At 50.2% G+C, this 25620-nt stretch overlaps 1 protein-coding gene across 2 annotated transcripts in view; it reads left to right on the top strand.

Moving 5' to 3' along the window:
• WDR59 (WD repeat domain 59) overlaps nt 1–21607 on the top strand; it is a 50293-nt gene extending 28686 nt beyond the window's left edge. Inside the window, exons 17-27 of one of the 2 annotated variants that reach the window (XM_086469031.1) lie at nt 778–847; nt 1124–1277; nt 5023–5079; nt 11136–11269; nt 12664–12745; nt 14612–14724; nt 15807–15954; nt 16047–16119; nt 18091–18217; nt 18638–18780; nt 19859–21607. In XM_086469031.1, the coding sequence (XP_086325157.1) occupies nt 778–847; nt 1124–1277; nt 5023–5079; nt 11136–11269; nt 12664–12745; nt 14612–14724; nt 15807–15954; nt 16047–16119; nt 18091–18217; nt 18638–18780; nt 19859–20094 (1337 nt within the window). In that variant the 3' untranslated portion in view covers nt 20095–21607. The remainder of the gene's footprint in view (nt 1–777; nt 848–1123; nt 1278–5022; nt 5080–11135; nt 11270–12663; nt 12746–14611; nt 14725–15806; nt 15955–16046; nt 16120–18090; nt 18218–18637; nt 18781–19858) is intronic. The other variant, XM_086469032.1, reaches the window with a different exon arrangement.
• Nucleotides 21608–25620: the final 4013 nt, after the last annotated feature.

Raw genomic sequence — 25620 nt, 5'->3', positions numbered from 1 at the left:
AACTTCTGAATGGGAGATGGGGTACAATCCTGTCCAGGTTTCCAGGAGAGCGTACAGTGCAAAGATCATTCTTAAAAATAGGTTAAGATCTGAGTAAGAGCTGTTAAGTTACACTGAGCTGCTGCAGGTGCAAGCATGCCTTCTCCAGACCTGACCGCATCCCAGTCTGAGCATGTTTTGAAAGCTGCTTTTCATACAGGCCTCACCAAATTCCCAGCAAAAGTAAACCAGAGTAGTATTGCGTTGGATAGGCTCGGTGATACCTGCTAAGTCCTGAAACTCTTGCAAGAGTGAGTGGCTGAAGACACTTGAGATGCTGACAAATGGGGTAAGGCTTGTGAGAGAGTACTTTGGGGTTGGATTCAGATGGCTGGGGTTATCCTTTTGAAGAGGAGAGTTGTACAAGCTGCAGTGGTTTCTCTGCGTAGCTAAACGTCACCTCACCTCTGAAGTGACAAGCTCTGGTGAAGAGTTAAAACATGAGTGTGTATTTGCTCATTGTCTTTTACTGTCTTTTCTCTAACATCTGTAAGCCACTTGAGCCGGTGTTTTTAACACAGTCATGTCAACCAAACATGCTCTTTGATGGGTTTGCAGGGAGTGGATTTGGGTTGAGGAAATGAAATTGTCTACTTGTTGTTTAAAAGGGCTTAGAGTAGTGGATAGGTGCCCAGCCCCTTGACTTTACCTTAAAGGACCAAGTTTCCCTGTGTAGACCCTCCCCTGGGTAATCTGCTTCTCCTTGCATGATATTTGTGCTGTGTCCTGTCTGTTCAGGCTACCTGGTGTATTTCACGAGACCCATGACCATGCACCGTGCAGTGTCCCCGACAGAGCCCACACCCAGGTGAGTACCCATTTGAGGTGTGCCACTGTCACGGGCAGGAAGGCAGGAGAGTATCAGATCCGACACTGGAGCTACTGACCCTCAGAAAGTACTGGCCTCTAGTGTTAGCCCTGCCCTCGACCTGGAGAGCCTGGTCCCTTATGTCACTGGCCCTCAGCAGAGACTCCTTTCAAAACACCTGGAGCATTACTAGCAGCTTGCGTTAGTGGAGATGAGAGAGCCTCCAGGGCAATTTGGTGGGTGAAAGCTCCTGAAAGAGTATTTTCTTGTTTCTAGGTCCCTGTCAGCTTTATCAGCGTACCATAGTGGCCTCATTACTCCAATGAAGATCCGCACAGAGACTCCAGGCAATCTGCGTTTGTACAGTGGGAGCCCAACACGTAGCGAGAAGGAGCAAGTCTCCATTAGCTCCTTCTACTACAAAGAGAGGGTAAGTACCAGACCAAAAAGCCTTTTGTAACACTTCAACTTTTGTGATCTGTATTCCTTTCATATAGCTGTGAGCATTGCTGGTAACAGAAGCTTCACATTCCTCTCAAGAAGGCATCTTTTTACGGGCAGCTCTGTAAAAATGTCAAATGGATTTATCTTCTGTTAGTAACTTCTTTACTGATCCTCTCCAGCATTTGACCTGCTTGTTTTGGTATCTCTCTACGCTGACCGTCACAGATTCCTTCAGTGCATTACACTGTCTCCCTTCACATTATGTAGGGTTGAAATCTTGCACTTTAGAAGTTGTAGTTTCCAGATAAGTACATGTAGGCAGCTCTGCTTTACTCACTGATGTATATCAGCTTACTGACAGCCTCTCCTGGTTTGTGGGGTATATTTGATTATTTCTGTTACAGGTGTCTCTTTCAGGGATATGTGCCCCTTTGGACTTTTTGTTAAACAAAAATCATTCCTACATGATTCTCCAAAGATCTTCCAATCCACATACTTCTGGTTTAGGTGGAGGTCTTGCTGTTATTGCTGTTAACAAGCAAGGCTTTCGGGGAGAGTGGGTTTGTTTCCTTCTGGAGCATAGAGAGTGAGGAAGACCTGTTGGTAATTGTAGGATGACTGTAGGGTAATTCTGAAGCAGCTGAGGGCCCGATGTGCCTGGAGCAGATGCTGTGGAAGTAATAGGCTGTGCAGCTTGCTCAGAAACAAACTCTTTGTACTTCAGTAGGGAGTGAAGTGGCTTGCAAAAATACAGTAAGCTTGCACTGAGAGCCTGAGAATCTGGGGCATTTGAGTAGTGGTCCGCTGTCCATACTGAGGGCACTAATCTGCTGCAGCAGTGGAGAGCTTCCAGGTACCTCAAGGAAAGCAGAGAGCTGTCTGTACTCTGCTGCAGTGGAGCTTGGGAACTCCTGTCCCAGGAGCAGAGGGAAAGTCAGAGCCTTGAGCTCTCACCCCTCCTGGGCACTGAAAGGGGTCTTGATTTTCCAGTAGTGCTGAACATGACAGCTAGCCCCTCTGGGACTGTGTCCTGTTGACATGATGTGATATGAGTTAGCTACTACACCTACCAGCCGGGGGGGGAGCTTCTGTCCCCATGGCAAGCTTTGCATCCGTACAGACCCCAGAAGACCCTTGGAGCCCCCGTTCTGGTTTTTTTTCCCCACACAAACTTCTTTTTGATGAGAAGAGAAAATGGTGCTGCCTGGTACGAGAGTTATAGCCTGTTCTAGTCTTGCAGTAGGGTTTATTTATTATTCTGTCCTCTGCAGCATGCTTGTCTCTGACATGCAGCTCTCTAAGATGACAGACAAGGCTAAAAATAACATGTGGAAGCAACTTGGTGTGATTTCATGTGACCTGTCTTCCTGGTCCTTGTATTGATGGCGACAAGATTTTTGTCAGGGGGAAAAAAGTCAAGAGAACAAAGCATGTGCACAGCCATGTCTGCTGAAAGCCAGAGAAAATTCCTGTGTTCCCCTTCCCCCTGCCAAGCTGTCTCCTCCCATGCTGGGTTGGAAGAAGCGTAAGGGCCCTAGCAGGGAGCTAGCTCAAATGTTCTTGCAGATGAAAGTTTCAAAAAAACCCCAAAATCTGTATTTCCCTTCAGCAAAGGTTTTCTGATTCTTTAGGAGTTGGTGTCATGGCCTCTGTTAGATCAATGCTACATATTTTTATGTCATTTCGTTGTGAAGTTTTTAAAAAGCCCAGACTCTCAGCCTAGTTAGCTTCTTGCTCTGTAGCTTGGATTTTATAGTTGCATTAAATAAAAATTGAAGTTTTGTGTGTTAAACTGTCATGTTACATAACTTCGGCCCCAAAACTGAATTTGTCAGCGATAATAAATCCCATGTAGCCACGACTGGCAATGCTACCATTAGCAAATTAATGGAATTTCCCCATTGCTAGACAGGAAATACGTCATGTTCCCATAAAGGCAAGGGAGCTGCTGAACCCAGGGGAGATCTCCTGTAAACCAAAATACAACTAAATCTGGCACTGAGCCTTTCTGTAACCATTTAAATGTGTGCATATATATATACACACACATATATATCTCTTTCTCACTTTTTATTCACACATGCACACTCCTCCTTACTTCCTCACTCTTTTTCACTTCTCAAAAGAACCCACTAAAGAGTAGTAGTCAGCAGAAAGGAGAAGCTGTGTCTATACTGTGGCAATGCCATCAGTGTCTCAAGCGTGGATGTCTCTTAAGGAAGGTGCCCTGGCTGTGTTTTTCTCCCCCTGGTTAGAGGGTCATGCCAGTGGGGACCTGGGGACAGCTCAGCCCTGCCTGAGGGACAGCTGTACACAGGGGTGGTGACAGTGGTGTCCTCATGCTTCCCATTGGGGAATGTGGCAGGGCTTGGAAACTGCTGCTTCTCAGGACATCCCTCAGGCTTTACCTGGTGCCCACCTGGTTGCAGATCTCTCAAACTCACAGCACAGGGGAGTGGAGGCTGGCAGCAGTGGCTGCCTACAGGAGAGCAGGACTTTGACGAGGGACTGAGCTTAGTTTTGCTGCTTCTCCTTATATATACTATACCAAATTTCCTTCCACTAACCCTTTTCTCCTTCTTTTGTGAGACCTGGTGAAGGAACCTGTAGCACAAAGCTGCAGTCTTCTCCTCTCTCTTTCTGTGGGGCCCTGCAGCCAGCCTCACTGCTCAGCTCCCTGGCTGCAGGGTTCTTGCAGCAGTGAGATGCAAGGGGAGGTAGAGGCTGAAGGCATGGCTGATGGTCCTGACAGCCTATCATCAGCTGGAAATAAATGTAAAATATATTGCACATGATACAAATAATTGTTTTTATTGTGTCAACTCTTTCAGAACTGTAACAGGAATTTTTTTTTCAAGTAAGTGCACAGTAATGTGCTTTAAGGGATTCCACTTATTGTTGCTACAATACCGCACTGCGTACTTAATGAAATGTCTGCAAGTTCATAAAGGAAGACTGCTTTGGAGCTATTCTGCATAGCCAATCAGTGGATTTGATTGCTTACTCAACCTGAATGAGTTCCTCAGCCCATAATGACAGTTTCCGCGTGGCCCTGCCAAGTGACAGGGTCTTTACATCCCTTCTAACATCCTGGCATGTGGCTATTATTGTTTAAAATGAAAGTGAACAGTTATAGCAGGTTCCAGTGAATGAAGTCCTGGAGGATGCTGGATGTTAAAAGGATATCTGAGTAAGCAGGAGTGTTTATTTAGATTCCTGCAGATTTCTGTGCCATGGCACTGGACAGCTGTGTTAAAAATGATGCAGTTTGCAGTTAGCTGCCTTCCTCTTCAGCCAAGAGGAGTAAAACCTGGTTAAAGCAGGAGCCTAGCATGTGGGGCACCAGGGTGTTGTCCTCTGCTCTGCTGTCAATTCATGGTACGATCAAGGTCACATGAAGCAGTTCGGTACTTCTTGCAGTAATACAGTTCTGTGTGGAAGACTTTATTCAGCTTTGTGGTTGCCAAAGTCTTCCACAGAGGCTGGTGTGGGGCACAGACACAGCAGCCCTTGCTTTGCCAGGGCTGTAGGTAATGTTATACAGTACAACTGTGTGTGGATGAAAGCGGGGATCGTGGTTTGCAACTGTTCGTTGTGTAACAGAACCATTGGGGACAGTATCTGTTACTCTGCTGGTTCAGGGCACTTTTCATTTCAGTTTATTTACCTTTGTCTTTAATCTTCTTGGTGTCTTTCTTCCCTTCTTCTGGGTATAACGTTTTCACAAACAGATGTCTCCTCGCTCTGCCCGGCGACGTTGGTCCATACAAGCAATTAACGACTTCCCGGTACTGTGCGCTGTGCTAATACTGTCCTTGATATAACCCTGTCTTCTGCCCAAGGGCCCAAGAATAAAATGCCACCTGCCTGCCTTTGAGTAACCTGCACAGAGGTGGGGGACTTGCACTCCACACAGGGCCTAGGGCTTCAGTAAGAGTGAATGCCCGTGCAAGTGGACAGGAGCAGACACTAGTTCGCAGGGTACAGATCGTGACCTACCACATGCCTGTTTCACCTGGCCTAGCAGTCAGGAAAGGATGCCAAGGGGTAATTTGAAGCGTAAGAAAAGCTCAGCCTCTAAGAAACAGAGTGCATTGCAGAGGGGCTGAATGATTGTTATGCATCATGAACCAACTGATGAGACTGGCATTCGAGCACCTCATTTCTGAAAAAGATGAAGCCTCGCTGGAGAGGGAGGATCACTTAAGAGCTGTGGAAGAAACAAACTGGTTGAGTTGCTGACAACTATCTGTCATCTTATTAAAATGAGCTGCCTGTTCTCAGTGCAATGCACCATAAAGACTTATTTCCTGGAGCAATAAATAGAATTTCTCCTTAATTTGTGATCTTCTCCCAGCCCTTGGAATTGCACCACCCTCCATTCAGTTCGAGTAGCTGCACTCCCAGCCGCCCTGGCAGGTACTCCCTCCTCCTGGCACCTGCCCTTCCGAGAATGCTTTGACAGTTGTTTTTCATTAGTCAGGTCCATGTGTCCCTCAAGCTTGAACATCATTCATGTTAACATCTTGATGATATCAGCGTTGCTCAAGCTGTGCTGTAAATTTGGACAATTACTGTCTCATCACTCATCTGCCAAGCATAGGCAAAGCTTAGAAAACTTCATTTCAATTTAAAGATGATGTCTTTAGGTCTGTTTTTCTTAATGTCTGTGTGAACAACTGTTTTTTCACAACTGCTGTTCTTCATGCCGTCTCCTCGTAAGACAGCAGGGAATAAAGTAGAATCCTGCAACACCTAATTTAACTTGGTATAATAAGATCAAGCCTTCCTAATTACACCAGCTTTAAGACTATACTGGCAAATAGTAGGTGAAAGAAACCAGAAGTAATTTACTTGACTCCATCAAGGCTTTTTGCAAAGAGCTAATAAAGAAATGTGAGCAGTGGAGGCAAGAAAGGAAGTTCTGTCTTGGATCAGGAACAGACTGAAAGAAAGAAAACCAAGCAAGGAACTTGCCAGCTTGTGGCGTGGTAAATTGTAGTGCACAAAGGGCCACAGTTTAATTCGTTTATCACTGGCTTGGAAGGACAAACAAGTAGTGATGTGATAAAAGGTATCATTTTGTGTAACGTACTTAAAAATGATACAACCATACTTCAAGGCTTGCACTTGTATTTGTGGATAACCTTTGAAGGGGCTAATCACACTCTCTAAAGTGGGCAGTAGTGCCCAAGGCAAAGATGCAGGCATGCAAGAAGAGAGGTGTAGATTATATATCAGACCAGGTGCCTTCCTTCTGGACGAAGAGCTCAGCTTTGCTCAGGGTGCTCAGGGAAGCAAGAGCTTAGCAAGTTTCGAAGAAGGAATAATTCCTCTTTCTTTCTAGGTGATGACGAGACTCCTCTTCAGAAATGCCTGTGCTTCAGGGCAAGTGCCAGCTATTAATTGATGGAAGCTATAAAGAAATATTCTTGCTGTGGGGCACTTGATTTGAAAGCGCCTCAGATTTTTTTAGCCCCTTTGTAGAAGGTGCCTTGTATTGTGGGAGATGCTGGAAATAGTAAATGTTGATTATATTGAAGAGAAAATCCAGGCAGTACTGCATGACCTGCATGGGGGAGTTAATCTGTAGGCAGTTGTTCAGAATAAAGGAGCACAGCTTTCTGCAGGGAGACAGCAATTTTTAAATTTTATTTAAAAAAAAAAACCAAAACCAAACAAACCAACACAACAAAACTAACATTAGAAGCAGCTTGAACCTGACTTTGAGCAGGTTTAACTCTTTTCTTTTGTAAATGCCTTATTGCAGCTTAATTGTCAGCATCAAGTCTGTTCCCTTCTGTCTGCAACCTTTCCCTTTGCCTTACTAACACCTGTTTATACCATGAACCCTGAAATTTTGCATATGCTTACGCGAAACAGGTACTTTACACTTCACAATGCTACTTACAGCACTGCCCGCCTCGGCAGGATCCAAAGACACACACACACAACTGTTCAGCATCCTTTCCAAGCAGGCATGCAGCATTTTGTAACTACTTCTGCTGAGTATGCAGCAATGATGGTGGTTGCTACGAAGCAGTTGGTGGCTTATTCTTGGGCTATCTGTTTCTACATGTAACCCATTTACTGCCATCGTTATCACCTCAGATTGCAGCAAATTACAGCCTTGGGTATGGTAGTGCAGGTGTAGGCTGGCTTTTTTAGTCATTATTCAGTGCTGTTCCCCGCTGTCACCTCCGACCCCATGATTGTCATAAATGCTCTGGTTTCTTTCCTTCTGGTGCTCTGAGGAGCTGATGAGTCTTAATTTACTAGCACTGTTGCTATTTTCCTTCTTTTCTTCCTCTCCTTAAACTCACAGGAGCAGCTGGGTAGATGCAGTTCTCCTTGGCATGGATTCTGGGCTGCAGGAAGAGCTAGAAATGTTGGAGGCAGTGCAGAAGACCTGTGTCTTTGACCTTCAGCTGTCAATAGATAGCTTGGTGCACTCATGTTGACTTCTGCTTCAGCTCCAACTGTTATGTTCCCTGCTCCCCCTCGTGACCTGTGCTGTAGCCCCTAGGAAAAGATGTATTTTCTATTCTACCCTAATGCTCATGAGCCTCGGTGACACCTTTCGATAACATCGTAGTGGGAGCTTCTCCTGGGAGAAGAGATGAGGCAGAAGGGAGAGAGGAACCTTGTGGTGGATCTTGGCCAGACAGACCCAAGCCAGAGCTCTCCTTGCCTCTGGTAATTCCTGTTAGAAGTGCTCAGATACTGCCTGGTGGAGAGCTACTCCTGCATCTAATGCCAGCAATTGTTTGGTTCAAAGTAGAGCTTCTGCTGTCAGTGGTGATGAGCCTTACCTCATGCATGATGGTTCCCATACTTCTGATCGTAGTTTTTTCTAATGCTTTGTTGCTGTAGCTGAGGCAAACCTGAACTGCAGAAAAACAGACATTTTAATGGTGATTCTACATGTGGCTTTATGGTTTTCTTCTGTCACAGCTCGAGGGGCAGGAGGTAGTGGTCCTGGAAGTGCAGGACTGGCAGGGCACATGGCCATCGACTGACTCCACTCCAGGAGCTGCACCAGTAAAGAATTAAGGCTTCCCTTTTTGCCAGTAAATAGGCAGTGCTAAGAGGAAGCAAATGGAACAGTTTTGTTGTGAGTCCAAGTTTTCAGGGGGTTCTGATACATTTAGCGTCTTAATTTGTCTGGTGATCCGCTAACAGCAAGCAGTGGAAACCATTCATGAGATCTCCTTTTCCATTCTCATCCTCATTTGTTGTCATTCTCCTCCAAAAAAAAAAGTGACTGAATTACCTGTGGAAAGTGGTATATGTTGTCCGTGTTTCTAGTCTTTGAAATGCCTGTTGGGAGGCTTCTTCAGTCTGCTCTTGCAGAGGGCAGGAGCAGGTTGAATCTGTTCCTGATGACTGGGCAGAGAACCTGCCTTGGTCAGAGGGAACTCTTCATCGGCTGCGAGTTCTGGGGGCAGATGGTCAGGAGAGGAGGTGGCAAGTTGCTCTCCAAATTACCTGCCAAGCTCTAGAAGCCCTTGGTGATAGACCTGTGGAATGTGGTTCTGCATCTGCAAGCCTGCGTTCAAATGCCTGCTCAGACACAGCACAAGTAACAGCCTTTGATGGGGCAGTGTTGTGAGAAGCCTTGTAGCCCATCCAGGACAGTGCCTGAGCTCTTGCCCTGATGGCATGTCATTGTACTGGGCCTCCCAAGCTTTGCTCAAGTATTGGTTTTGGCAGCAGCAGCAGCTCCTTGCTGCACCTAGCAGACAGCATTTGGCTGCCCTGACAAGGAATGATGTGCAGGTGCCACTGTTCTTTGGGAACCTTGTGGTGATACAGTCCACGTCCTTCAGCACAGGAAGGGTAGCTACATTTTTATCAAAAACTGCCCACCAGCAAGAGAGCCAGAGCTGATCCAGACAGTACCTTGATTAGGAACTGATGGACTGAAGAGAGTTTGGTCTCCCATCTTACCGCATTCTAGCCACCTTCCACTGCATAGCACTTCTCAGCTTCAGAGTGATGTAGCAGATAAATACTGCAGGCAAATTCTGCTTGGATGAATTGGGACTTGAGAGGACATGGCAGAGAACAGAATCGTGCCCTAGTCAGCCAGCTTTTCCAAAGCACTGAGTGCTCACAGCCCTGTTTCCACCAGCGTTTGGTGCCCCTGAATACTGGGCAGCATGCACTCTCTGCTCCTCTTTGCTCTGGGGAGTGGTGGAAGGTCAGGGGAACTGGTGATGCTCTGTCACATGGGCATCCCTGGAAAAATCCACCTTCACCTCCTTCAAGTCTGAAACACCTTCATTTACTGTCAAGCCTGTGCTTGAGCCTCTGAGCCTTGGTCATGGAGTGTCCAAAGTGACTTCAGGAGCATGTCCTTTTTGCTTCTTGTGGCATATGTTAGCAGTATGCTCAGCATGGCAGGACCTCCTCAGCACGTGGGCCTAAGCTTGGGCCAGGTAGGCAGTGAAGAAGGAATTTGTTTCTTAAGGTTTTTAGGGGGTTTTATGGGCATTTTATGTCTGTGATAAGCCTGCCCAGGTTCTCCTGGGACTGCATGATCATGGCCAAAGGAAATTTGGCACTCAGCCATCCCAGAGCTGGCCTGACAGCCACAGCAGAAGGTCCAGTCCTGCCCTTCCTTTAGCCCCACCTGCTCTTTAGGAGCACCGATGTGTTGCCTGTGCGAGCTCTGCCTGCCCTGTGGAGCCATCGGCACGGGGCTGCTTTGCTGGCCCCTTCAAAGGTACTGTTCTGCTTCAGAGAGGGGTGTAGGAAGCCCACCACAAGTGCCTCAGGAGACTCCGTAACTCAGCGTGACCAGGAGACACTTTGTATAGGAGCGTGGACTCCATGTGTCAGTCAGGGAACACACCACAGGGGAGCAGCATTGCAAAGCCTCCTTCACTGCGCTTAGGAGCCCTGCGTAGCAGCCGGTGCTTCCCTCCGTAGAGCTCCAGTGCCTTCTGCCTGTCGTGCTGCTGCACATCCTCTCATCCCTCCTTCTCCCCCTCCTAGAGCGAGGAGCTAGAAGAGGCCAGGATACCAGCCAAATACTCTATGGTGTTTCATACAGCCAAGGTAGCTTTATGCAGCTTGGCGTTAAGATGGTCTGTTTGTCTATTACCAGGAGTATTTGGGAATCATCTTGGCTTCTTGTTTTCATTCCCTTGTGTTGATTCCTCTGCTCTCTTCTCCTTCCTCACCGTATGTCCTGAGCCAGCTGTAAGTAGCTGTGAGCATGGTAGCCAGGGGTCCTTGCTAAGAAGACTTGGGCCCTGCTTTATCATCTGGCAATTATTGTTTGAAGCTGTTGATAAAGCAGGAGGTGGGAGCTGTGTCCTGGCACTAAACAGGGGTGTACTCAAACACTGAAAGAGGAGACCAAAAGAGACAGTCTGGAGCTGTCAGCTTGCCCTGAAGCTAAGGGCAAGGAGAAGCTGCGTCCCGCATGTCTCTGTGCTGATGTTGGCTGAAGTCAGCAGTGGTCTGTGTGCAGAGGGTTCCCAGACCAGACGTCTAGTGAGAATGATAATTGAACCATCCTCCTGCCAAACCTACCCAGGTTTGATTGGCATCCCAATGCTGATTTGTTCTCTTATTGGCTTTCACAGGGGAACTCACAAAATACTTTTTGAGTGAGTTTGACCTTGAGCTTGCTGCCTTGACCTGCTTTTCACTTCCAACAGATGGAGATGCTTGTTCTCCTGGGCATGTCATGGATGTTTTCCAGGGTAACACAGAGCTTTCTGAAAGGCAGGTTGTGTGCTGCTTGCATTATTCCTGACCCTAGTGCTTTGTTCCCTGGCCCAAGAAACCTGTCGCCCTCCTCCCCAGTAACACATTGCCATTTGTTCTGCAGAAATCAAGGAGGTGGAAAAGCAAACGAGAAGGGACAGATGCCAACAACCGACCCATCAAAGCCGCTGGGAAAGTTATTATCCAAGATATTTCCTGCTTGCTGCCAGTCCACAAGCTGCTGGGAGAGCTCTACATGTGAGTACGGGTTGGCATCCTTCCCCAGATGAAAGCATCCGCCTGTGGCATTGCTGTGCTGTAATCCTGAAGTCAGGCAGCACTGATCTTCGAACGTTTCCTTGCCTTGCTGCTTTTTTACAGTATCCCTCTGCCTGTGAGAGGGGACTTGTCTCCTGTAAATCTGAAAAGTATGATGGAAGAAATTTGTGAGGGGGTATTGCACACAAAGTTTGAACCGGTGCTCCAGCATCATCGCTGCAGGTTCAGGTTTTCATCAGCTAAAGAGGCAAATTATCGGTACAAATTCTTTTTCAAATCTTGTGTTAAACTCCACACTTAAATGCACAGGCTTAAAAATCCCGATAAATGGTCATTCTCATACTATAAAAACTGTTATTAACTTATAAGGCTTTTTAATTTCAGAAGTGTTTGGAGTGCCCCATTCACTTGGAGAATTGGTTGTACATGACAGTGTTGTACAGCAAGTTCTGCTTTAATGGAAAGGATGGAGAAGTTATGTTTGTTTTTTTAAACAAGGAGCTTCTTTTTCAGAACTGTCTAATTCAGATAGTTAAAAAAATCTCTGTTCCTGAATTTCTGCTTCCTTAGCTTTGGTAATACTGTCTGGTCTGTCACAGAATTTACAGTCTGCGGACATTCAGGGGAGAAGTAGGCTTCCCTACTTAAAGGAGGGGGAGGAAAAAAAAGAGAGGAAAAAATCTTCCTTCTCTCTTTTCTGTATGACTAAAAAGAGTGTTCTTTAGGAAAAAAAAACTGTTAGCCCTTTCCTCTCTTTGTAAACAGCCTGATCCTTTTCCTTTTGCTCGAAGATCTTAAGCAGTAAAAGTGTCAAGTCTCTTGGGAAGATAGTTCTGATGATAAGCAGAAAAGCCCATGTGGGTTTCCTCAGCCCGCCTTGCCAGCCTCTCAGAGACTCCCTGGTGCGGGCGTTATTCTACTGGGGAACAGGCTGAAGACCAGCCTGCTTCTCCACAGTGTGCTGCTGTCTCCCTCCAGGTCAGTCAGAGCAGACCAACAGGCTGAGTAGGAACAGGATCAGGTAACTGATGGCACCAGCTTCTAGGGATAAGAGTGTGTCTTGGCTTGGTGATATCCTGGTACAAGTTTAGTCCAATATCTCCTTGGAAATGGTGCTTCTTGGGATCAATCTCAGCTAGTTTGGAGCTGGACTTGATGTGCAGTGTGTTAGTGAAGATGAATAGTGGGAGAAGGATGGCAGTGATCCCTGAATAATAGAAAAGGAATGGATGGGATCCTGGTCATGCTAGCAGGCTCATATTGATCAGGAAGTTCTGGGCTGCTCACTGCTGCCAGTACCACTTTTCCCCCACCCCTCCCTGCTTTTGTGGATAAGGCACCAACCAGAGCTGACCAATCTCCTTTCTTTTTAGACTGAATGTGAATAATATCCAGGAGACTTGCCAGAAGAACGCTGCCTCAGCCTTGGCTGTGGGACGGAGGGATCTCGTACAGGTATGGTGTTAATCAAACCTCTTCCTCAGCATGCTGTGCTACCCTCAAATGGCTTGTGCTGTCACCTTGATACCCAAACAGCCACCTGGGTTCAGCAGTTGTTCCAGGGAGTCTCTAGTTGGTGAACCGAGGCCTGTGGAACCGCCACGGAGGTGGTCTCTACCTCACTGACTCTTGGCATCAAGAGATTCCTTCCCAGGGCTGCAAGCAGACTGTTTTATGCCCTTTGACAAACTGAGCAAAGCACATTTTTCTGGGGATTCCTGCAGGCAAAGAGAGGAATGCAGCCTGCTTTTGAGTCAGCAAATGGAGTAACTGTGCACATAGTCGCCTAGCTGCTGTCAGCGTTCTGATGGGTGATTTTGTCTTAGTTATATAATCATTCCCGTTGTTAAGCATTCAACTGTGCTGGCAGTGGGTGCTAACTGCAGCTAGCTTCTCCCCAAGAGAGTCTGAACCCAGGGACCCAGCCACAGAATGGGACTGGCCACTTACCTTCAGCCAGTAAAAAGATGAAAATGGCTATTGTGGCCCGTCCTTTTTTGTGTGGTTAGTCCATCACAACAGATAAAACATTTGATAGGACTCAGGAGTACCTGAAAGAGTTGGGAGCAGGCTGGCACTGCCAGAGGAGCCTGTGCATCTTTCCTGAGCATTTGACTCTTCCTAGACCTGGACCGGGAACATGCATAGGCTTACGTGATCTAAGCAGAAGCAAACCCAAGCTGCTGTGTTGCTTCTTGGTGGGTTCTGCTAGACCAGGATAGAGAAGGTAGGTCTAGTTCCTCTTTGTGCTTCATCTTGCTGTCTGGTTTGCCCACATTGGACCAGAAGTTGGGTGGAATAACTTCAGCAAGATTTCTCTCAGATACCTCTTGTTTCTTGCTTGTTTTTCCCTGTCTCATGTGACTCCAGCTTGCCTCATTCCTAGCAGATGGGGAGGCTTACATGTGAGATGTGCCCTATGGCTGTGTTGGAAACGGTGTCTTTCCCGTTTCCTTTCTGTTCACTCTTGTCCTCAGCCCTGTCCTTGTTTCAGTTTCTCTCCCGTTCCTTTCTTTCTGGTTTCACAGTGAGCAGCTATGGGACTACTGTTCCTGGCTGTTCTTTGTACGTGAAGCACGTGTTTTTTCTTTGCTTTTCCATGTTGTCAGCTCTCCCATTTCTGCTGTCTTTCCAGCACCATGCTCCTTTTCCTTTCCTACTATTTTCTCATGCCAAACTAGGAGCTTTGCTTTTCACCAGAATATTCTAATTGCTCATTTTAAAAGGCACAGCAGGAAAAACAGTCCTAGATCAATGGTATAGAGACTGAAGAGATGGAACCATTTTCAGGGTAGAGGATGATAAATGAAGGAGAAATTTAATGTGAAATAGTTTAACTGTTGGAGTAGAAATGGCAAACTGTACTCCTGTCTGCACTGGGCTATGCTGGGAGAAGAGAGGTGCTCAGTAACACTCATGACTAATCAAAAGATTGCTTTTCATGCAAATAATGAATCCCCAGTAAACTTTCTGTCACCAGACATCTCCAAACCCAAGAACTATATCAAATCTAAACCCTTTTGAGGTTTGTAAGTATAAAATGCACTAAACTGTTAAGCTACCCTGACAGGTCTGTTAGACTAGAGACTATTCTTCTTCAAAGTTTAACCCAAACTCAAAGCAGGTGGGACAGGGAAGGCTTTGGTTTTGTATAACTCTATATATTATTTGTGAGATGGAGGCTGAAACTGCTCCCTGCTGCCGGGGGGGGGGAGCAAGCTTCATTATTATCTGTCTGTGAGTGAATTTGTGCACACCTATGCCCTGGGAGTGTGGTTATTTCTAATTGTAGCTTTCATGCTTTTCCTTCCTGTCTGCCAGGTCTGGTCACTGGCCATGGTAGCCACTGATCTCTGTCTCGGGCCGAAGTCTGACCCAGATTTGGAGATACCTTGGGCACAACATCCATTTGGTCGTCAATTACTGGAGTCCTTGTAGGTGTCTGAATGCCGGGGAGGGGTTGGGGAATGGTTGCTGAAGCAGAGCCCTTTATAACTATGTACATTCTAAGGCATCATTTCAGCTTTGGAGTAGTGCCACAGCGTGTACTTTTTTTTTTTCCTCTCTCAAGCCTGACATGCATGAAGAAGGGAAGCTGCAAGTGTGTTTGACATACAGGAGGCAGCATTTGGCCTCCCATCTAGCACCCAGGTCTCCTTTGGCTAACATTGAGCAGTAGGCCAGGTGCAGTTGGAGCTCTGCTTTCCAGCACGCCTGCAGTGCCTCACTCGCAGATCTTGGTTTTTCTAAAGGAGTGTGTTGGTGCAGCTGTTTTGTTCATTTGTTCAATGCCATGTAGCATTACTGGGAAATCATTCCACTGGTCTCAAAGCCAAGTACTAGCTGCAAATGCCCTCCTGCCAGTGAATCTGTTCAGGAGGGGGCATAATTAGTGATTAATATTATCTGTTGATGTACCGTATTTGGAGGCACAGGATTTGTGTGGTGTATTTTGCATACTGTTGCATGACCAGGCTCTTTCCTGTTGTGTGGCAGCAGTGGGAGGGGAGAGCAGGTAGTTCTTCATCACTGTGGGTCTTCAGAGCAATCCAGGCACTTCATAGCCATCCAGAAAACCCGTGGTGGGGTTTTGCCTTGTGATGTAGTTGATCTAGATGTGGGATGCTTGTATGTAGAGGGTTTTGTCAAAAAGACATTGTGGCTAGGGGTGAATCTAAGGGCTCCAGCTTTACATCCAGTTAAAAGCAGTTCTGTGGACCTTGTTCCTGAAGCTGCACAAACATGGGATAATCAGGCCACAAGTACTGCTGGGTTCCCAGGGCTCCCATCTTTCTCCCATCTGTTAGGCCACGAGGGTTTTCAGAAGGAGGGCTTGTCTCCTCAAAGGTGTGATGGAAAAGACAACCCAGTCCTGCAGAGCACACATGCCTCCTTTGGGCAGTAAATATAAAATCGATTTATGCAACAGGCTTGAAATTAGTTGCCCTGGAGTCTTGATGCTTTTTGCCACTGAATTCTGCCCAGTCTCATACTGTCTGTCTTTTTCATCTCCCAGGCTGGCTCATTACTCACAGCTCCATGATGTGCAGACCCTGGCCATGCTCTGCAGCGTGTTTGAAGCCCAATCCAGGCTACAGGGATGCCCAAACTCCTACGGCCCCTTTCCTCAGCGTGCCTCCAACCTGGCCTCCCACAGCCGATATGTATGGCAGCCATTTCTTTCCCATTTGTCTTGGATAGTTTTGAACATCTCTCAGGTAGATGACATGAGTTCCTCTCCTTTCCCCCTCAACAGCCCAGCTTTACTTCCTCTGGCTCCTGTTCCAGCATGTCAGATCCTGGACTTGGCACTGGAGGCTGGAGCATAGGTACCGAGACCTGGGTAGTACATAGAGGAATCTGCCTCCCTTCTGGCCTGTGTTTTAGATGGCCCCTGTGGTGGGGAGAGAGGGGAGTTTGCACTGGCAGTGGCTGCAGATGTGCTCTCCCAGAGCAGCTTTCGGGGGTTTGGCCAACGTGATGTGACTGCATGGCTGGAAGTGAGCAGGGCTTGCAGTAACTTTGTCAGTGCTCCCGCAGTCCTGCCCCTTCTGGCTTGTGTATGCTGTCTGACTGGGCTTTGGAGAAACTGCTACAAACACCCTAGACATACTGACCTAGGCCCCTGGATCGCAGGTTAACCCAGAGCCAAGAGCTCCCACTGCTGCCTTTTCCAGTTGGAGACAAGTAAAGAGCCAGACCTTGCTATAGCAAGAATCTGGGGTGACTGCCTGGCTGCTGCCTGGTGCCACAAGCTTTCCACAGCCCTAGCGCTTTGCACACTTTGAGGCTGTTATCCATGCCGACCGCTCATGGTGATGTCGTTGTCCTTCATGTTCCTGGACATGGTTCCCAGGATGAGCTCTCCATCGCCATCCCAGGGATCAAGGTCAGGCTGACTGGCCTGCAGTTCCCTGGGTCCTCCTTGTCCTTTTTGAAGACAGGAGTGGCATTTGCTTTCCTCCAGTCCTCGGACACCTCTCCCAGTCACCACGATGATTCAGTGATTATTAAGAGTGGCCTCGTGATGTAATCAGCCAGCTAATTCCACAGGGGTTGGGGGGGGGGGGCGGGGCGGGGCGGGTGGGGAGCAGTGCTGTGCTTTCTCCTGTCACTGGGAAAACAGCAGCAGTTGAGAAGGCTGGGTTCTTGGTGCCATGAATACCCACGGGCCTAAGGAGGTTTTCTGCTGTGAAGGTGTCAAAGAGAAGTCACTCTTAAGGGCTCCAGTGTCAGAGGTGAAGCCGTTGGCTGATATTCCTAGTGATATACATGGCCTGGGGCAGCAATCAGCCCTGTTAGCACCAAAGCTGTGACTTTTCAGTGCTGTATCAAAGCATCTGTGACATAGGGAAGAGAGGAGGTTAATGGAGCTGATGTTGTCATGTAGTGATTATTAGCAGTCTTCTCCCTGCCCACAGGGCAACACCTTACAAACAGAGGCCCCTTTACGTAACAGCAGCCCAGGTGATGAGAGTCCTCCCCGTCTAGGAAAGAGGAGTCTGGCCTGTCAGGGATAACGTTCCCCAGCAAACTCCATGGGATTGATTGCCTGGATACTTTTTGTCTAAAGTGGAAGGCAAAAGGGATTCCCCCATGTTAGATCCCCATTCCATCCTGTCACCAAAAGCACAGTACAAGCACTTGGCAAGTAGAGGTTGGCAGTTTTCTGAGGCAGGGCAGTGTTTGTAGGAATGCAGAAGGTTATATGACCCATCTCTTAGAAAAAAAGCAGTGTGCAAATAAAATCATAGAGTCATTTAGGTTGGTAAAGAACTTTAAGATCATCAAATCCGACCATTAACCCGACACTGCCAAGTGCACCACTAAATGCATCACTAAGTGCCTCATCTACACTTTAAATACCTCCAGGGATGGTGATGCACCACTTCCTTGGGCAGCCCCAATGCTTAATAACCCTTTCAGTGAAGGAATTTTTCCTACTGTCCAGTCTAAACCTCCCCTGGCGCACATTGAGGCTGTTTCGTCTCATCCTATCACTTGATACTTGGGAGAAGAGTCCAACACCCACCTCACTACAGCCTCCCTTCAGGTAGTTGTAGAGAGAATAATGTCTCCCCTCAGCCTCCTCTTCTCCACACTAAACAACCCCAGTTCCCTCAGCTGCTCCTCATAAGACCTGTTCTCCAGACCCCTCACCAGCTTCATTGCCCTTCTCTGGACATGCTCCAGCGGGTGTGTGGTTTTCCATGTCTCCTTCCACACCCTGGTTTAAAGGAGGTTGTGCTTTTGAGTGCTGTGCTTGCTGAGGTACGCTCACAACCTTTTGATGCTTGCAGCAAAGACAGACACGGAGCAGGCCTCCACTCCCTGGTGTGAGTCTTCTCCAGATGACTTCCGCTACGGAAACCTAATGTACCCTGACCATCGGGAGCGTGAGAAAGACCAGCATGAAAAAAACAAGAGGTCGGTTATAGCGTGCCTCGGGGGTGTTCAGGGGTGCGTGACTTTGTGCCCAAGTCAGCTGGAACTCTATAGCCAGGTCTCTGTTGGTGCTGTGAAGTACCACAGCTGCTCCTAGACCTTTTCATTCAGGCAATCATTTGGAGAGGCTTCATACTGCAGATCAGCTGTGCCAGGATTGCGTGCGGTACATCTCTAAGTGGCCATGGTGGGGGGCCCCGGAGGGTAGTCCACCCGTTTGTCACACCCTTGAGTGCAGAACAAGTGAAGGCCAGACCAATTAGTATTCAGCAATGTTTCAGGGACATGTGGGAAGGAATCTGGTGCCCTTCTAGTGATGTGAGCTGGTTGCAGAGCCATCACTGGGAAGAGGATTGCAACCAGAGTCTGTTAGGTGGCTGACAACCCTGTTTGTTCCCCTAGGCTCCTGGATCCTGCCAACACTCAGCAATTTGATGACTTTAAGAAGTGCTATGGAGAAATCCTTTATCGCTGGGGCCTGCGGGAGAAGCGGGCTGAGGTTCTGAAGTTTGTCTCTTGTCCTCCTGATCCCCACAAAGGAATTGGTGAGTGCCTGCTTCAGTCTGCTCTGGCTGCCCAGGCAGAGTCATGGCTCTGCCTCGGGAGCTTAGGAACACACGGTCAGCAGGCAGGATGAGAAGTGTCCATCGATCTGCCCGGAGGTTAGCTCTGCCAGCAGATGGTTTTGGCTTCTTTGCAGCTCTGGGTGGAGATGAGGCTCGCAGGTGTTGGTTCAAGGACTGTAACACTCTCCAGCAAAGCTGGAAATGCACATACTGCTACGCTAGCAATGTTCAGCTATATGGCTATTCTTTATTCCCTCTGAATAAGAGCCCAGACATGCACTGTCCTAGTCTCTGATTCTGGGCTGAAGTGTCCTTATAGTGCATGCATAAAATTGCAAGATCTCTAGCTGTGGGTGAGCTAGCCAAGAAACAGTCAAATAGGACATTTCTCCCAAAATATTTTCAGCAGTGTAGGTGCCCAGAACTGCTGCTTAAGGACAGCTGCCAAAATGTCTTCTTCTTAGACCTATGGGAGGAGAGAAGCAGGTGAGAGATGCCAGACAAGCAGCAGTTGTGTCACCTGGTCGCCTGGGACCCTTCCTGGGGAGTAGCTGGCGTGAAAACTGGTGACTTTGACCACTGCCGTTGCCCCTCCATGGCTAACAGTCACAGCACTGGTACGGTATGCATCGAGTGCATTCTGTGCTCTCTCCATGATGAGAAACAAAGGCCGTTCTCGTTTGCTCTTTCTTACACTTCACAGTGATGTGAGGCAGATGAGACCAGTGGGAAGCCTTCATCTCCACAGCATATGTCAGCGTGTCCTGAGGTAGAAATCTGACACACGTTCCCAGCTGACAGCAGTTTAGCCATCAGGGGGACTGGTGGGCCAGTCTGTGCCCCGGCATGCCCACTGACTGTTTCTTTGCTCCCACATGGAGACCAAACTGAGACCTCTAAAGGACACCATTCTCCCACCCTGAAGGAGATTTGAGGCAGATCTCTTGGGCAGTGGGTTCCAAGGACTCATCTCTGGAACAGGGGGCTGTATGCAGAGCTGCTTTCTCCATGGTTCTGCCAGCACTAATTGTCTTGCTCTCTGTTTCTTTCCTCCCAGAGTTCGGAGTGTACTGCAGCCACTGCCGCAGCGAGGTGCGCGGCACCCAGTGTGCCATCTGTAAGGGCTTCACCTTCCAGTGCGCTATCTGTCACGTGGCAGTGCGCGGCTCCTCCAACTTCTGCCTGACGTGTGGACACGGAGGCCACACCAGCCATATGATGGAGTGGTTTCGCACACAGGAGGTCTGCCCCACGGGCTGTGGGTGCCACTGCCTGCTTGAGAGCACCTTCTGAGCGGTGGTGACAGCAGGGCGCCTGCAAACTGGATTTAATATTTAATTCCCAAGCCATGTTGAATCAGCTCTGCTCCACAGTGTGTGGAGGAGATGCCACAGGGAGCTGAAGCAGGATGTCCTGGCAGTGCACTGCAGTGACATTTACAAGTGCTTCCAGTATTCCTACACTTCCCAGGTTGCTTTCAGACTGATTTGACCAAACTCCCTGTGTCCATTGCTGGCGATGGATGCCAGACCAGAAAATTTGCTCTCTCCCGCAGAAGAGTGTGTGAATATTGGCTAGTCTCCGTTGGGATGAGGAAGTGTTAAAAAGCTCCTGGGGAAAGGGCTCGCCTGGCAGAGCCAGACTTGTTCCAGCTGTGTAGTGTCTTTCCAGATGCCTCCTGACAGGGGCTGAAAGTGAGCAAAATAGTTGTCTCTGCACAGTCAAAGCAGAAATAATTTTCAAGCAACAGTGAGCTCTAAAGGCGAACTGTAAACCGTGCTCGAAGAGCAAGTAGTCCATGGGACTGTGCTCAGAGTTACTTTTGGAAGCAACAGGGTTCGTATTTTGAATGGCTGTTTACATCACTTAGATTACCCCATAAAGCAAAAGAACGAAACTACGTTTTTCAGGATTACTTCCTAAATAGCTCCCTACTCACTGGTTAGTACCTGTGGCTGGTGTGAAAAGCACAGCCGTGCGCCCAGAGTCACGGGGATTAGTTGCTTGCTTCCAGCAGTTTTGGTACCATTGCTCTTAAAGTGTCCCATCTCCTGCTCTGACTGGGTGATACAATGCACTTTAACTACCCTGTCCCTGCCTTGTCAGTGGCACGTCCTGATGGCTGGGAAAGGCATCTGCCTTTTGAGTTTGGGATCCACGCCATGTTTCCGTGGAAGGTGGCATCTGAGGGCATTTTGGAAAGCCTTTGCTTCCTTCCTGAGAAAACATGAGGACACTTGCTCCATGTAACTCCTTTTTGGCTGTTTTGTCCAGGCTTTACAGGGGGAATCAATGAATAATTTGAGATTTGCTGCCGGTGTGCTTGAGTGCTGAGGCTCCTGTGCCAGGGAGGCAGCAATTTCTAGGGGAAAAGGGGTTTTGGAAGGGTGGTGGGATTCACAGAGGTGAAAGGTTTGTGCCTTTTCTCCCTGTGGAGCTTCAATTGGGGAATGTACCCGATCGATCCCTCTCTTTGGGGCTGTGCCTGCTGGGCGTTCCCATCCCAGAGCCGCTGCCGTGCAGTTGTGTGCACGGCCCGAGCGCACAGCCTGTGCCTCTCCTGAGCAGCCGTCAGCCTGAGCTTTGGTTTGCGGCAAAGGTGTGGTCAGGGATGAGCCCGCTGGAGTTACCCACCACCCCGCACTGGTGCCCGTCCCTTCCTCCAGCTCTTGTCTGCCGAGCAGGGCCACGGGCCATGCCCTCTCCCAGCCTTTGTGCTAACTTGGGCTGTGGGATCCTGCCGTGGATAAACAGATGGTGTATCTTAAACATTAAAATTATTTTTTTAAGTGCTGTTCCGGTAGAACTTGGTGTCACTGTGCTAGTTTTCCCTCCGTGGGGAGCGCCCAGCAGCTCTCCCTCCCAGCGTGGCGGTCAGCATTGCACCCCACAGCCCTCTCCCTGCACCTCACAGTGAGGGTCCCGCTCCTGATAGCTGTGCCTAGTGGCACCAGAGACCTGCAGTAGCTGGGCGGGGGCTCCCTGGCTGCTGCTGGAACCCCCAGCCCTGGCTCTCGCAGTGGCTGCCTTTGTGCAGGGGTGATGTGACGGCATGAGGCCCGGTGATGCCACGCCGGCCTGGGAACTGCCCACGGGTCATGATGCACCCCTTGCAAAAACGAAGGCAGGTGGTGTCTGAGCTGCCGGCAAACCAAAACCCACGTCCTGCAGTTTGGGGAGGCCCCAGGCAGCGTCTGCGCCCCCAGCATCTCTGAGGTCCTGCCTGGTGCCGAGACGGGTGCTGTGCTGGCCCTCGGGCGAGGGTGCTGTCTGCCAGGAGCTGCAGGGAGAGGGCTCCCACCCTCTGCCTTCCTACGTGACAGCCATTCAGCTCGGAAGTATTTTCATTTCCATGCTTGAGTGCATGTCTAGGTTGGAGGGAAAAGGAGACTTGTTATTTAAAGGTGACAGACCGACCGATCGTGGTGTTTACGTGAGTTATTACAGTTCATTATGGTCTATCTCCGCAGTCTCTGAATAGCTCCAAGGTGGAGGGTGGCTGATGCTTCAGTGGAAGGCAGAAAAGCACTCGCTGTGGTTGTTTGTGCAACCCTGTATGGGTTGGTGGAATTTCTTCCCGGACATTGCAGGCATTTGTCTCACACCCCACAGCATCTGTGGTGGTTGCTTTGAGCTCCACGCAGAAGCGATTACTGCAAGGGAACAGGAATGGCTTGTTCTCAACTGGCTGGAGCCTGGCGAGAAGAGAAACGCGTTGCCTTAGCTGTGCTCGGCAGCCCCTGTCTGGAATAAATGATCAGAAATGGGGCGTGCTGCTGTGCTCATGACCCACGCCGACTGCTTCATCTGCTCTGCCCCCCAGCTGCTTGTCCGCTTACCCACCTGCTCTTTGGAATAACTTGGTAAAGTGCGAAAAGTTTCCAAATCTCATTCTGAAGGACAGTGCCATAGACCACGGTCGGTCCTGCGTGCTGGGGAGAGGGGTGACCCCTTCATGGTTTCTGCTGGTGCAGCAATTGGCAGCATCGAATTAAACTGGTCCCTCAGCACGAGGCAGGAGCGAGCCCTTTGCGCTGCATGGGAAGGGTGTGAAACCACATCCCTCAGGGCAGCACCGGAGCCATGGGTTTGCCAGGGCTCCAGGAGCAACTGGGCACTTCCAGGGAGGGGAAGCTCCATCCCAGACCGCTGCCGCCGGCCAGAGAGCCCTGCCCGCGCATCCCCAGCCGGCAGCGCTCTGCAGGGATGCAGCCACAACTCACGCCTGCTCTTGCACCCTTCCCTGCCATCGCTGCTGGACGTTGCAGCGGAGGATGCCGAGTGTGGGGGAGCTTTGGGCTGACCCTGAGTAGCTGCTTTGATAAGACTTGCTTCAGCTGCCTGCTGAGCGCATCCTCAGGGCTGTTGCCAGCCCAGCCGTGCTGGCTTTCCCAAGGCTGGCTGGAAGAGAAAGTTCCCACGATAGCCACACTGTGCCCTCGAGGCCACCATCAGCTTTCTAAACCCTGTGCTTTGTGGGGCTAGCAGGGGTGTAATGAGCGTGGGGTGCCTCCCCCGTCCCCACTGAGGCTCTCCCTGTGTGGAGAAGGAAGTTTAATCCCCGATGATCTGAGTTTGGCAGAGATATGAGGAATGATGGTATCAGAGGAGATGCGAAGGAAAACTTTTCCCATGGATGCTGCTCCTCGCGGTGTGTGTATCAGCCCCCTCCTCCTCTGCAGCCGCAGCCCCATTTACCCAACGTCAGCCTGCGCCAGCGCTGCAGGGCCTGATCCTGCCCAAAGCCCAGCGGCACATTCCTGCCATCTCCCTTGCGCCGGCCCCAGCGTCTGTCCGTCTGTCTGATGGGGAAACCAGTTCAGGAACTGATGAGCCGAAACCATTTGGCTGCTCTCGTTTCGGCCAGGCTGATCATCAGGCAGCTCCGCTCCCCAATGCTGCTTGCCCCTGGGGACTGGCATGGTATGGGGACAGGTGGCCATCAGCAAAATCCTCCACTGCTGATTTGGTGCTGTTACAGGGGTGTCTGCTGTACAGCTTGGTCCCAGCACTGTCCCTCTCCCAGAGCCACCAGTGCTTGCTGCATACGTGTTCTGAGGGGAGTGACAGGGTCTCCCTGCTCCCCCATCCTCACCACAGAGCTAGGGGTCAGCTCACCCACCCTGGGGACACCCCTGTCCCTCACATGGGGGACAGAGCCCTACCATAGAGCCTGGAAGCCATTGGCACCCCATAATGAGGGCAGGTGAGGTGTCAGCTCACGCCAGGCTTGCCGATGTCCCCAAGCCCTGCTTCAGCAGAGCTGGTGACAACAACCCCCATGTGCTTGGGAGAGGACAGTAGCAGAGACCCACCCATGCACCCGGTGGCTTTGCACCCTGTCTTGTGCCAGGGAACCCAGGGCTGACAAAGGCTGGACCCCTCCCTGCCCAGAGCTGGGACCACGAGTGGGCCCCCAATGTGGCCCTTTGCAGCACAGGGTACCCAAGGGACCTGGACACCCCGAAATCCGTGTGTACAGTGCATCCCCCTGGCTCCTGGGCCATCACTGTGGCACCAGGCCTGCCCTCCCTTGCCCTCCTTGCCCACAAGTGCCAGTTGGGGCGTGGGTGGGAAGTGAAGGGAAGGATATGCCTTTCCCTGGTTTTGCCAATCCCTGCGGCTGTGGGGAGAGGCCCGGACGGGTGAGGAAGGGCTGAGGGCTGCTGCTCCCAGCACCGCCATGGCCACGGGATGCTGTGGCAGGGCTGGGCCATGAAGGACCTCGTGGACCCACACCACTGGTAGGACCAGCCGGGGCAGCCGGGAGGTGGCGCAGCAGGTGGGGACGGTATGGTGTGGTCACAGCCAGGGCTCTCTGCCTGCCCCAGCACCCCACGATGGGGTGGTGGCCATCACACCCACCCCAGGCATGCTTGGGGTCTGGGGTGCCCACCCAGTTGGGGCTGTGGGTGCAGCAGCCTCCAGCTCACCCGGATCCACCACTGCCCCCACCTCGCCCCCACACTCCCCAAAACACCTTCGTCCCAACCTGTGAGCTGCCCTTCCGTGCGGGGGCTGAGCTCATGCACCAGGACCAGGGCCATCCTGGCCATGGAAGGTGTTGGGAAAGCCCCCCAGGTGAGCAGGGTGTCCCACCCCCCAGCACCTCCTTTGGGGTATCCCAGCAGCCTCTTGGGGCTCCTCCACCCTCCTGCCCCCAAAGAGTGTTTTTGATCACCACCCCAAAAACCTCTCCGTGGGACTCCTCTGCACCCACCTGCTGGTGCACCGGGGATGCACCGTGGTAGCTCTGGCCGGGGACTTCCCCCCCCCCCCCCTCCGCCCCCCAACCCTGCTGCTCCCGTCGGGGTGGAAAATCAACCCACCCACCCCTAAAAACGGACTTTTTCCCCCGAGCTTGTGGCAGGGCGGTACCGGGAGCCAGGTGGGGTGGTGGAGCCAATGCCGGCTTCCACAGTGAGTTCGGCATCGGTCTTGATTAAAGGCCTCGCTTAACGCCTGCCCAGCCGTGCCCGCCAGCACCCCACAGCGCCCCAAAGCCGGGGGGGCGGGGCAGGGCTGGGGGATCCCCATTCCGGAGCCAGCAAGCTTCACCTTAATCACTGGCTGCAGCCCAGCATGGGCAGTGATGCCAAAATTGACAAGCATGTGGCCAGCCCCTGTGGTCAAGGGTGCCACCCCAAAGTACACTCGCCCCGCCCCGATCCCAGAGACTGCTTGGAGGGAATGCTTTCCAAAAAATGGGGAGACATGCTCCTTTCTTGTTATTCTTTGTGATTTATTTGTCCATGATTCTCTGGGGGGGGTTGGGGTTGCTCAGCCCCAGCCCACCCGACTGTGGCGCTGCCCACCCGG

The sequence above is a fragment of the Leptosomus discolor genome, chromosome 8 (assembly GCF_034619465.1).
Source record: "Leptosomus discolor isolate bLepDis1 chromosome 8, bLepDis1.hap2, whole genome shotgun sequence".
NCBI classification, from domain to species: Eukaryota; Metazoa; Chordata; class Aves; order Leptosomiformes; family Leptosomidae; genus Leptosomus; species Leptosomus discolor.
The sequence above is the reverse complement of the archived record's forward strand: the minus strand, read 5'-3'. Positions and strand labels throughout refer to the sequence as shown.